Source organism: Tupaia chinensis, unplaced genomic scaffold (assembly GCF_000334495.1).
Source record: "Tupaia chinensis unplaced genomic scaffold, TupChi_1.0 Scaffold000361_1, whole genome shotgun sequence".
Classification (NCBI taxonomy): domain Eukaryota; kingdom Metazoa; phylum Chordata; class Mammalia; order Scandentia; family Tupaiidae; genus Tupaia; species Tupaia belangeri.
In genome coordinates, this window is record NW_006159857.1 from 148,862 (window position 1) to 161,995 (window position 13,134).

A 13,134-nucleotide genomic window follows, 5' to 3' on the forward strand; every position below is an offset into this window, starting at 1 on the left:
GAAAGAAAGAAAGAAAAAAAGAAAAAGAAAACACCAGGGCCAGCATTTGGTGTGTTGGTTTGATTGAGGTGCTGGCCTCCCATATTGCTGGCCACAGTTCAAGTCCCTGAACCTGGTGGCTTGCTCTCTCACTTTCCCTCTCTGGTGAGTGTACCTGCCCTACACCAAATTAAAATAATAAACATTTTTTTTTTTAAAAGGAAGAAAACACCAAAGGGCACACTTATTGGAGAATTTGCACCAGAACATATAGGTTTCAAGTTTTCAGTGAGACCTACATAATTTTAACTATACTCTTCTGTTTTACAAAGTAGAAAATAAATTTAGTCCAGGGCTTGGCAGATGGTGTGTTGAAGGATGCTGGATTCCCACACAGCTGACTAAGGTTTTAGCCCTGCAGCTGGTGGCTTGCTTTCTCACCTCCCACCCCCACTCTTACTCTGTCCCTATCTAGTCAAATTTCAAATAAAATAAATTAATAATTCTTTTTTAAAAAAACTTTACTTATTTACTTATAATTTGACCAGAAAGGTATAGAGTGAGCAAGCAAGCGAGCGAGAGAGAAAGTGAGAAAGAAAGCAAGCTGCCAGGTCCAGGACTCAGAACCACTGTCAGCCATGTGGCAGTCCAGCACCCTCAACCACCATGCCACCTCTGCTTGCCTCTAAATTAATTAATTATTATTTTTCTATTTATTTTTGAGAGGCTTTCGGTATAGGGTATGTGCACTCACCAGGAAGACAGAGACAGAAAGTGAGAAATCACCCCCACGGGGGACGGTAATGCCATAATCCCTTTCCCTCCACTCTCCTCTCAGGATGCACGCACACATGCCTGATGTGAATTTAAGCCACCAAGCCTGCGACTCAAACTGCTGTCGACTACATGAGAGTCCAGTGACATAGCCATTACGCCAACTCCTGGTCCCAAATAATTCTTTTTTCAAAAAGAATTCTTTTATTTGGTTTTATTCATTCATTCATTCATTCATTTCAATTTGATGAGAGAAAGGGGGGGGGAGGGCACGCACGCACGCAAGTACAAGCAAGCCGCCAGGTCCAGGACTTGAACTGTGTTCAGTCATGTGGGAGTGTCCAGTGCCTTAACCACCACGCCACCTGCTGGTACCCCCAAAATAATCATTTTAAAAAGGAATTATTTATTTAATTCATCCTCATCTTCATCATTATTTAACTTGACCAGATTGGGGCGGGGGGTGAGAAAGCAAGCCACCAGGTCCAGGACTTGAACTGTACTTAGAGTTTATCTGCAGGATTATGGATAAAAGGGATCTTAAAACTAACCTCTCACCTCCCAAATAGTGAGTAGAAATAGACAATTGTATCCAATTAAGAGGAAAAAAAAAATTCTACTGATAAATTCTAAACATGGAAATTAGTACAAATTACAGTCAGCAAAGCAACACTATAGCATTTATTTTTATACTCACCGCACCACCTGTAGCAATAGCCATGTCTTTTAGCTGGTTCTTTCTATTGTCACCAAAACCTGGAGCTTTTACTGCTACGACCTGAAGACCAACTTTTAGCCTGTTAAAAATAGGTGATAAAATTTAAGCTGAATAAAAATGCCAGTCCAATTTTCTCTGTAACTCCTGGTATTATGAAGACTACTTAGAACCTCGTACCCTTTTTCTTTTGCCTTCTATCAACTTTTGTTCAAGATGGAAAATACATGAGACAAGGCTTATTTTCTATTCACCCATACTTGCCCATACCTGAGTACCTTCTTTTTTTTTTTTTGGAGAGATTTTCACTATAGGGCGCATGCGCTCGCCAGACAGACAGAGAGAGACATAGAGACAGAAAGCGAGAAATCACCCCCCAGGGGGGATGGTCACGCCGCAATCCCTTCTCCTCCAGGGATCTTGGGCACGCACGCACACGCGCCCGACGTGAGTTTTAAGCCACCGGGTCCGGTACGTGAACCGCGGTCGACTACGTGGGAATCCAGCAACATAGTCATTACGCTAACTGCTGGTTCCCCCTGAGTACCTTCTTTGAAAAATCCCTGGTCCTACTTTCCAACTAAACAGCTAAACCCGGGAGTGGAAAAACTCTCATCTTGGTAAGTTACTTTTTTTGTTTTTGCTATAGGGCATATGTACCTACCAAGAAGGAAAAGTGAGAAATCACCCTCAGGGGAGGATACCATGCTGCAATCCCTTCTCCACTATCTTGTGGCAATCTTGGGCACACACACAGTTGCACTAACTTTCAAGTTACCAGGTTTGGGACTCAAACTGCGCAGTTGGCCATGTAGGATCTGGGCACATTAATTTCCATGTTACCTGCTGGCACTCTATTTTATTTTTTAAGAATTATTTTATTTAACTTTATTTATTTTAGTTTCACAGAGTGAAAGAGAAAGAGAGAAAGTAAAAAAGCAAGCTGCAGGGTCAGGGACTCAAACCAGTTGGCTATGTGGGAGCTCAGCGCCCTTAACCTCGACGCCACCTTCTGGCCCCCCTGGATAAGTTAAAGGATACAGTGGTAGTAATTTTATGAATGATGAGAAAATAGTAATTAATAAATGAGGGTCACCTTACATCTAATCCATGAGTTCAATTTCATAGTTATTACTTTTTGGAGAGGTTTTTGCTATAAGGCACGTGTGCTCACCAGACAGACAATAAGCGAGAAATCCCCTTCTCCCCCTCGGCCCACCCCTCAGGAGGATGGCCACGGTGTAATCCTTTCTCCTCCATTCTCCTCTTGGGATCTTGGGCGCGCGCGCGCACACACGCACACACACACACACACGCCTGGCGTGAGTTTAAGCTACTGGGTCTGGAACTCAAGCTGTGGTTGACTACATGGGAGTCCAACAACACAGCCATTACACCAACTGCTGGTCCCCTATTTCATAGCTATTAAACCTCAGCTTAATTTGAACTTTCAAATGGTGAATTCAGCTCCATTATAAAATGTTATAATATAAAGCTAACAGCAGTATTAAACTTGCCTGAAATTTTATCAGATAAATGAATACTTAAAATATACAATTGGGGCCAGCAGGTGTTTAAGGCACTAGACTCCCACATAGCTGACCACAGTTTGAATATCAGACCAGGTGGCTTGAACATCACGTTGGGCACATGTACATGCATGACCAAAATCCTGAGAGAATAGAGACGGGATTGTAGTGTGGCAATCCCCACTGCGGGGGGAGTAGGGATGATTTCTCACTTTCCTTCTATCGCATCTCTCTCAGGCAAGTGCACGTGCCCTATGGCAAACACATTAAAAAAAAAATACATGGGCCGGGAGGTGGCATGGTGGTTAGGGATGCTGGACTCCACACATGGCTGACCATAGTTTTGGTCCCCAGACCTGGCGGCTTACTTTCTCACTTTCCTGCTTTCTCACTCTGTCACTCTCTGGTTAAATTTAAATAAATAAAGAAGCAAAGTTAAATAAAATCCTTCTTTAAAAAATCCAATCAGCAGATGGCTTAATGATTATGTTGCTTCATTTTAAGCTGCTTTCATTTTAAGGTGGCTTACAAAACAGAAGAAATATTCAAATTTCAAACTGCTAGCCTTTTTTATTGGACCAAATTACAATTATAGGGATAAACTATGATCTGCCAAGTATACTGGACATCTGACTTTACAGCTAACAGTAAAATGGCTTGATAAAACAGCCTATTGTTGTGTCTGTTTCTGCTTCAAATCTCACAATCTTTTTTTGGGGGGAGGTTTTCGCTCTAGGGCATGTCCGGTCGCCAGAAAGAGAGAGACAGAGACAGAAAGCAAGAAATCACCCCCCAGGGGGGATGGCCACTCCGCAATCCCTTCTCCATTCTCCTCTCGGGATCTTGGGCACGCATGCACACACGCCCAGCCTGAGTTTTAAGCCACCGGGTCCAGGACTTGAACTGCGGTCGGCTACATGGGAGTCCAGCGACATAGCCATTATGCTAACTGCTGGTCTCAAATCTCAATCTTCAAACTTCTTTGTGGATATGTCACTTTTCCTAACTTCCCTCAAACAAAAGCCAAGGTGAGAAAAACATCCTAAGACAAGCAAACTCATAGACCTGTTGGGTCAGGTCAAGGTATGTAATCTCCAAACATAACCTATTATATTTGTGCCACTGTAATTGAGATTCACTTGTGATAGTCCTTAATTTTATTAAAAATGCTATACATGTTAATAATGCCAAGAGTCTGCTTATGGAATGAACTAACATTACCAGTTATAAAGTTGAAGCTTAAAGTATAGATCAAAGCGCACATTTATAATATTTAAGTAAACACATCTCCATTTTAGGTTGAGTGTAAATTTCTCTATTTCAGACTATTTTAGCTTATCTTACTCGAAAGCTGCGCAAAATAAGGAGGGGTTTCCTTAGCGGGAAAAAAGAGCCATAAGGATACACCAAGTATACCAGTATTATATATACACTGTAAGTTTAGATACAAACACAAGTAGATCATCAAATAAGGAGGCACATAGTGGAAATTTCAAATTGTAGTATAAATGACTTTCACCTAGAAATGGAAACCCTCAGATACAACCGCCTATTTACCTATTCAAAACAAGTGTACTTAGAGCTTCTCCATCAACATCTTCAGCAATTATGACCAAGGGTTTACGGTGAGCATTGGCAATTTCAAGAGCAGGTACAATGGACTGGACACTAGAAATTTTTTTTTCACTCAACAGAACATAGGCATCTTGGAATTCACATTTCTGACCTGCAAAAATATTTAACATTTTAAATCGAACTTGAACAATACTGAGAATATGACAATTTATTTAAATGAAAAGCTAAACAGGGCCAGCAGGTGGCATGGTGGATAGAGGTGCTGAATTCCCACATGGCCGACTATGGTTGAAGTCCTGGACCTGGTGGCTTCCTTTCCCTTTCTCTCTCTGTATCCTCGGGTCAAATTTAAAATAATAATAATAACAAGTGGAGCTAAGTAAGTGACGAGAGTTAATGTTTTTTCCTCTCATATATATATTGGTCCAGAACTTGAAACATGAAGGCAGACATGTAAGATCTGCTCCTTCAACTACCAGGTCATACAAATGTAAAGTGAGATTTTTTGCTATAGGGTGCATGCGTTCACTGGAGAGAGATGAGTGAGAGAAAGTGAGAAATAACCCCAGAGGAGAGAGACACATTATAATTCCTTCTCCATTCTCCTCTCAGGATTTTGGCCACACACATGCGCCTTGTCTGAGTTTGAAGCCACTGGGTCTGGGACTCAAACTGTGGTTGGCCATGTGATGTAACCATTATGCCATCTGCTGGTCCCACAAATATACTTTTTAGAGTTATGATACCAACTAATATGTATAGTTTGATGCATACTAGTATTTATTTATTTTTTGGTACACAGCATGTATGCACACACGTGCCCAGAGTGACTTTTAAGCCACCGGGTCTGGAACTCCAACTATATAGCTGTCCATGTGAGATCCAGCTGCCTTAATCACACACCAGCTGGTCTGTATAGTTTTAAATTTTCAGTTACGGATTTGCTTTTACCTTTTGATGTATTAATAAAGTATGGAGAAATGTAGCCTCGATCAAACTTCATGCCTTCAATAATTTCTAATTCATCATTCAGTGTTTTTCCATCCTAAGAGCGAAAGAATTAACTATTTAGATTGCAACAGAAATTATACAATAGGTTAATAAAAATAAACCCTATTGTCCATAAGAAATTCAGGTAAGAGGATGCAAATACCCCAGAGCACCCAACTCTACATAAGCAAAAAAGCAAATAAATAAATGCATATGCATGCATGCATACATATACACACACACACACACACATGTTTACAGATAGATTACAGAATCACTAAGTGAGAATGGAATCCTTTCTGGAACTAAGGGCTAATTCACACAAAACACATTAAGCACTGTATTACAAGTACTGAGAATACTCATAAAGAAATAAAATATTAACATTCTATTTGGAATGTATAAGTACAATTTTTCTATTAGGAAACTCAGTTTGGATTATCAGACAGCCCTTCAGGCTAACGGTACAAACACTTGCCTTTACTGTGATGACACCCTTTCTTCCGACCTTTTTCATGGCATCAGAAATAATGTTACCAATTTCTTTGTCTCCATTTGCAGAAATTGTAGCAACCTGAAATAATCAAGTTAACTTTTCAAAATGCAAAACATCAAGTTGTGTTTTCAATCAAGTACTTCCCTTTCAGAGAGTAACTTCCATCCACACTGATAATTCCAGACATAAGAGAGGGACTTTATGATCTAATCACTTTAATAAAATATGGGTTCTTTGTTCAATTCCTTGGCAATTAATTATTTGGCATTATTTTGAAGAACATGAGATAAACATAAAATTCTTCTTTTAAATAGTGAAGAAAGGGAAACAGCAGGTGACCTGGTGATGAAGGTGCTGGACACTTCTACATGGCCAACCGGTTTGCGTCCCAGACCTGATGGCTTTCGTGTGCTGTGTGCGAGTGTGCGTGCGTGTCACTGGTCAAATTAAAAAAAAAAAAAAAGTAAATGAATAAATAAAATTGGATAATATATTTTTTTTAAAGTTAAGGAAAAAAGCTGACCTCTTTTCCTTGGCAAACAACAAAAAATTATGTACTTTTAACAATGGTTAAGAGCATTTTCACATATATAAAAATCCATTTTGAAGCTTACAATGATAACCCATTAGGATTTAAATTATGCTCACTGAATCCTTTCTAGCATTTTAGCAAGAAGAAAAAAATGCTCCCAGGGCCAGCAGGTGGCATGGTGGTTAAAGTGTTAGACTCCCACATGGCTGACCACTGTTCGAATCCCAGACTTGGAGGCTTGCTTTCTCACTCACTCTCTCTCTGGTAAGCACATGTGCTCTATACCAAATTAAAAAAAAAAATGACAATAATAATAAAACTAAATAAATTCCAAAGGAAAAAAGTGCTCCTAATGTTGGTGCCTGGTCAATACTGTATTTGTGATGTTGATGTGTGATCATGGAATCAAGCCACATATTCTACTTACAAGTTTATATTATGGGATCAGCAGGTGGCATGGTGGTTAGGGTGCTGGGCTACCACATGGCCAACTGCTGTTTTGAGTCCCAGACCTGAAAGTTTGCTTTCTTACTTTCCCTCTTGTTTCTCTGGTCAAACTTAATAAATAAATAAATAAATAAAATAACACTGGTGGTAAATAAAATTAAAACAAAAAACAAAAAAAGGTGGCATGGTGGCTGGGGTGCTGGAGTCCCACATAGCCAACTACAGTTTCAGTCCCAGACCTGGCAGCTTGAAATTCATGCTGGGTATGTGCTCAAAACCAGGGAGAATGTATTGCAGAGTGGCCATCCCCAACCTGGGGATAATTTCTCATCCTCTGTCAAGAGAATATGCCTTACAGAATAAATCCTTCAAAAACAAAAAACAAACTATAAAACTTAAAAACAAAAATGTTTTAAAATTTAAAAAGTCCTTACCTGAGCAATTTCTTCGGGGGTCGTCACAGGTTTAGACTGCTTCTTAAGTTCAGCGATTACAGCATCAACAGCTAACATCACACCTAGTTAAAGAATACACATTATGACTAATCTCTGATGGCTTCCATGGTCAAGTAGAAATGATGAGATTCCTAACAAGTGTTTAAATGCCTTAATATTAAGTCTATACACAGCTTCTGTGCCAGTGCTTTCCTAATCAGATGGGGTTGGACTGCAGTGAAATAACAACTTGTCATCAAACACTTCTCACCTCCATTAAGCAACACACAAAAAGACTCTTACTTCCAATAACTATATTTCTTAGCAATAAAATTATCATGTCCCTGCAGGTATTAATTATTTGAAATTGCCTCACTTGTGCTAGCCCATGGCCTAATGGTTAAAGAAGCTGGATTCCACATGGCCAACTGTGTGGAGACATGGACTCAGTGGCTTGAAAATCATGCCATGCAGGTACATGTATGCCCCAAAACCTAAAAACAGAAATGAAGGAATAAGAACTGTAGTGTGATCGTTCCCCATGGTGCATGTGTGTGTGTGCTTTCTCCCCTTCCTGTCTCTGATGAGAACACATACCCTCTGGCAAAATTTTAAAAATATGTATTAAAAAAATAAATTGAGAGGCCAGCAGACAGCATGGTGGTTAAGGTGTTTGATTCCACATGCTGACTCCATGGTTCAATCCAAGACCTGGTGGCTTGAAATACACATGCTGAGTTCATGTGCATGTGTGCCCCAAATCCTGACATGAATGGAGAAGGGATTGAGGCATGGCCATCCCCTCTAGGGGTTATTTCTCACTTTCCATCTCTCATATGTGCTTTGTGGAAAAAACAAACAAAACCTCACTTAATTTAATATGTATTTATGAATCGACAAACTATTTGGTGGTTTTTTTTTTTTTTTTTTTTTTGCTAGTATACTTGCCAGAGAGACAGATAAAATGTATTCCTCCATGAAAAATGAATAAGCTGTAGTCCCTTCTCTTTCATCTCTTGTTCCTTTTGGGATCTGAGGCACATAGGTATCTGTGCCCAGTGTGTTTCTCAAGCTACTAGGCCCCTCCATAATCTGTTCCCTCTGGACATTGAGTGTGCGCACATGCAGGTACTTGTCATGTTCCTCAAGCCACCAGGACTGAAACCAGCTAGGCTGGGACTTTAATTGTGTATTCAACCACATGTGACCCAGCTGCCTTAACCATCAAGCCAAAGAGCCAGCACTTAAATCCATTTTAATAGCCTCATTTTGTTCAATTGGGAGTGGTGCTAATGCTCACTTCCTTTAAGAAATGTTACTTCTGGGAACCAGCAGGTGGCGTGGTGGTTAAGGTGCTAGACACTCCCACATGGCTGACCACAGTTTGAGTCCTGGACCTGTAGCTTGCTTTCTCACTTTCTCTTTCTCTTTCTGTGTGTTTGTCTCTGGTCAAATTAAAATAAATGAATGAATAAATAAAATTAAAAGCTCCATCCACGGGGAATGGTCACACTGCAGTGCATTTTTCAAGCGAAGATTCAGGTCTCAAACCAGGTAGTCAATCACTAGGATCCAGTTTCCTCAATCACCATGTCACTGGCTGGCATAAGAAAACTGTTGTTTTTAGTGCAATGCATTCAGCTGGACCTCAAAAACTGAAATAGATAGGTGATGGTAACACCAGTATGCCTGGGATGCAAATGCTAACAATTTATGATAGAATTTGTGCAAGCATGCACATGTGAGAGAAAGAGACAGTGGAAAGGCAGAGAGAAGCAGCCTCTTGTGGTATCCTGGCAACTGTCTAGCATTTTTCAGGCTGACTGGACTGGTGAGTCACACAGCAGGCTTTCTGTTTGGGATCCAGCTCCTCTTGTGAACAGAACATTACCACTGTGCCATGGAGCCAGGCCATTAGATTTTTAAAAAAGAGTTATTTAATTTTACTTACTTACTGCAGAGGGTCATATGAGAGTCCAATGTCCTTAACCAACATGCCACCTGCTGGCCCTGCTCATTACCAGATTAACAGCATCTACTTCCACTCTCAAGTGTCCTAGTTTGGACAATAACCTACCCTAGAGACATATCTACAGCAACTCCATTGTATTCCTAGGAAAACTAAGAGCCCACAGCTAAAAAATGACAAGAGGGCTAGAATTTTTATCTTCATTACAATGAAGCTAACATCAAGGAATAAATCTGTAAACTTCAATGTAACTCTCAAAAACGAAGCAATAATAAACACAAGTCAATAAATGTGCTGGGAAAAAGAGCTATATTGCTTTTTGTCTTTATCCTGGATGATTTCATTTCTTTCCTTTATACATTCCTTCTCCTCCTAGCCCTACAAGTTTATGGTTTATAAGTTACACAGTGCATTCTTTATCTTCAAATAAACTGCTTGCTTCGGGACCAACAGTTAAGTGTAATGGCTTTGTCGCTGGACTCCCACGTAGTCAACTGTGGTTCGAGTCCTGGACCCGGTGGCTTAAACTCACACTGGGTGCATGTGCGTGCGTGCCCAAGATCCTGAGAGGTGTGGCTATCCCTCCTGGGGGGTGATTTCTCGCTTTCTGCCGCTGTCTCTCTATGTCTGTCTGACGAATGCACGTGCCCTATAGCAAAAACCTCTCAAAACAAACAAACAAACAAACAAACAAACAAACAAACAAAAAACCTGCTTGCTTCTGGGGGACAGGAGTGTTTTAATCACATTTTTCTTAATTTCTAGCACAATATCCACCACACGGCTAGGCATTTTATCTCTATCTGCCAAAAAAAAAAAACCTGTTTAAAGACTACTTCCAGGCCATCGGTGGAATATAAGAATCAACTTCCTAAAATAACACTTTCTTTATAAGTCCAAGAAACCAATGCCTTATTATGGAACAGTGAGGTCTAGAACACTGAAGAGGTCTAGAACACTGAAGTGAAAAGGAAGAGATATTCCTACCTCTCCTGATTTCCACTGGATTAGCACCTTTACTAATTTTCTCGAAGCCTTCCTTGGCAATAGAGCGTGCCAGTACAGTAGCAGTGGTGGTACCATCCCCCGCCTCTTCGTTTGTGTTATTGGCAACATCTTGAACAAGTTTAGCTCCAATATTTTTATATTTATCCTTTAAGTCAATTGATTTTGCAACAGTCACACCATCTTTTGTTACTTTGGGACTTCCCCAACTTTGTTCAATAATTACCGTTCTTCCCTATAATTGCGGAGAAAATAAAAAAGGATGACAAGATCATACATCTTAAGGACTATTTAGTAGTTATCTTATTGTAAATGAGCAAGTTTTTCAACAAGACAAAACTATGGAAAACCTCAACACAAGGTATCATTTTTATCAGTCCTGCAGAGAATGAATCAAGGGCAAGTTCATCAACAGTCCGTCTACAGATAAAATGACCTCTCCTATTTCTTTGCCAGAAGCCTAACTCTAGGTATTCCGAAAGTTGAAAATCCTAGCGACTAAAAGTTGTCACGGTTTACAAATGAACAAAAACACAAGGCAAAACATTAAAATCTAGAGCATTATTTATTTATACCTAAGGTTTGTTAGTGCCTATTATCTCTGAATGCAATGTGCCTTACTGTAAAATTAACTTACTAAAACAATGACCAAACAAGGCAAGTAGAGTGTGCTCTTCCAGGTTCACTCAACTTAAAACTTCAAACCTGACAACACAAACAGCATTGTCAGCTCTTGGATTCGAACCAAAGCTGGTATTTCCTATACTTCAGGCATGTAAATGCAATTAGTTTATATACTTCGTCAGGCAACTTGGGCATTTGAACAGTCAGGATCCAAGTATCACCAGATTGTGCTCCACCTCCAAAGGCCTCCTCAACATATTACCTGTCACCATTAAATGACAATTTTAAATATGCAGCAGGGAAACACTGAGTAAAATTACCACCTACCAGAAGAGGAGGAATGGGAGTCTATCATTTCATGGATATAGAGTTGAAAAAGTTCCAGAGATGGATGGCATGGTTGTACAACAATCTAAATGTACTTAATGTCTGTGAACCATTAAGTATGCTTAAAAGTAAGTGTTATGTGTATTTTACTACAAAACACACAAAAGCTAGTACCTATAACAATGTATTTGAGGTGTTATAGGAGAGAAATCAAATCTTTTCTTCTATACTTGGCACTAAACTACCTGGAAAGAATCCAAAATTTAACTCAAGTATGTAAGCAAGATTAATTCTACGTGTGAGTTACATCATACATTGTACAAAAAAAGTTTTTAAGACTCTGCCTAAAGCAGTTTAAAATTTAAGAAAATTATGTCCAAGCCCCCCCCCCAAATTTGAAACTCTTATGTAAATTGGGCACACCCCAAAAATGGATACTACAGTACCGTTCAGTTAGGACTATCTGCACCAGTAAAACGTTATTCCTTAATGATACTGTAATTACAACAAAACAATACTGATACCTTTGGCCCCATTGTAACGGCTACAGCATCTGCTAAAAGGTCTACACCTTGAAGCATTAAGGCTCGGGCATCGGCACCAAATTTAACATCTTTGGCATAAGCCCGAGTGAGATGAGGAGCCAGTGCCCGGGACACGGGCCTCATCTGGCGAAGGACTGTGGGTAACCGAAGCATTTCTAGTGGAGGAAAAAGAGTAAAGGATTAGTACATGTCTCGGCACAAAAATGCCCACCTGTGCAATGTTAGACGTGGGCTTGGCTGACTTCCACCAGCCTCCACGCCCGAACCACAAAATGCGCTGCCGCTTTAGAATATGAGCGCTACTAGCGCCAACTTAAAAAGAGGCCGCCCTGAGGCCTGACCTACAGCACCAGCCCAAAGCACACGCAGCTCTTTCTCCAAGGCCACCAGCCCCTGCTGCCTAAAGCGGGTTAATCTTTCACCATTAAAATGGCCTTGAGAACAGACCCATTCCAAATGAGTCCCTGAAAAGGCAAGTTTGCGGGAGCTATTACAAATTCAGGGGACCACGAAAGTAAAATAATCCTACACAGGGAAAAAAACCCGCTCAACAAAAAGTCTATCTCCATGTATCGACCCGAGGCTACTGTATCAAAGCAGTCTCCGCAAGGCCTCGGGGCTGGGAACCGCGGCCCGGCCCACTCCGCGCAGTCCCACGTGTTTTACAGTACGCCTCCAGCAAGGTCACGGGTCTTACCCCCGCTGCCCGCGGGGCAAAAAGCGGTTCACTGGAGAATACGACCACACACCCCGGCGTCCTGCAGTCTGCTAGGCTAAGGATGCCTCCGGGGGCGCCACCCGGGGGCGCAAGCGGCTACAACCCCCCAGATCCCGTCCCCTGGGCATGCCCTCCCTCCCGCGCCCAGCCTCGCGATCCGCGCCACACGTGATGAGACCCGCCTGGATCCGCGGGGCCTGGACACACGGACGGGGGCCTGCAGCGCCGTGGGGGAAGTCCTGGTTCTCGCCTGCCGCCCTTGAGCCGGGCCGAGTAGGATTAGAAAGCCCGCTCCGGGTTGCAGGCACCAGGGTGAAGCAGAAAAGGGCGGCCGCGTACCTGCGGGGCGGCGGCAGGGCGTGCGCACGGCAAGGCAGCCCGTCGGCGGCGAGTGAGGGACAGAGTGCAAGGCGCACACGGCAATGAGCCCGTGTCCCCTCCCTCGGTCGCTCCCCCGCCCGCGGCCCCCCGGGGC

The 13,134-nt window shown here is 41.7% G+C and overlaps 1 protein-coding gene across 4 annotated transcripts in view; it reads right to left on the reverse strand.

Annotated features, from left to right (window-relative positions):
- The window catches only part of HSPD1 (heat shock protein family D (Hsp60) member 1), a 19,380-nt gene that overhangs the window by 2,489 nt on the left and 3,757 nt on the right, over positions 1 to 13,134 (reverse strand). The window contains exons 1-8 of one of the 4 annotated variants that reach the window (XM_006152974.3): positions 12,999 to 13,120; positions 11,921 to 12,096; positions 10,428 to 10,680; positions 7,472 to 7,554; positions 6,041 to 6,136; positions 5,524 to 5,617; positions 4,555 to 4,723; positions 1,451 to 1,550 (exon numbers count right to left, since the gene is read on the reverse strand). In XM_006152974.3, coding sequence (XP_006153036.1) covers positions 1,451 to 1,550; positions 4,555 to 4,723; positions 5,524 to 5,617; positions 6,041 to 6,136; positions 7,472 to 7,554; positions 10,428 to 10,680; positions 11,921 to 12,094 — 969 coding nt within the window. In that variant the 5' untranslated portion in view covers positions 12,095 to 12,096; positions 12,999 to 13,120. The other 3 variants (XM_006152975.3, XM_006152977.3, XM_006152976.3) reach the window with 3 other exon arrangements.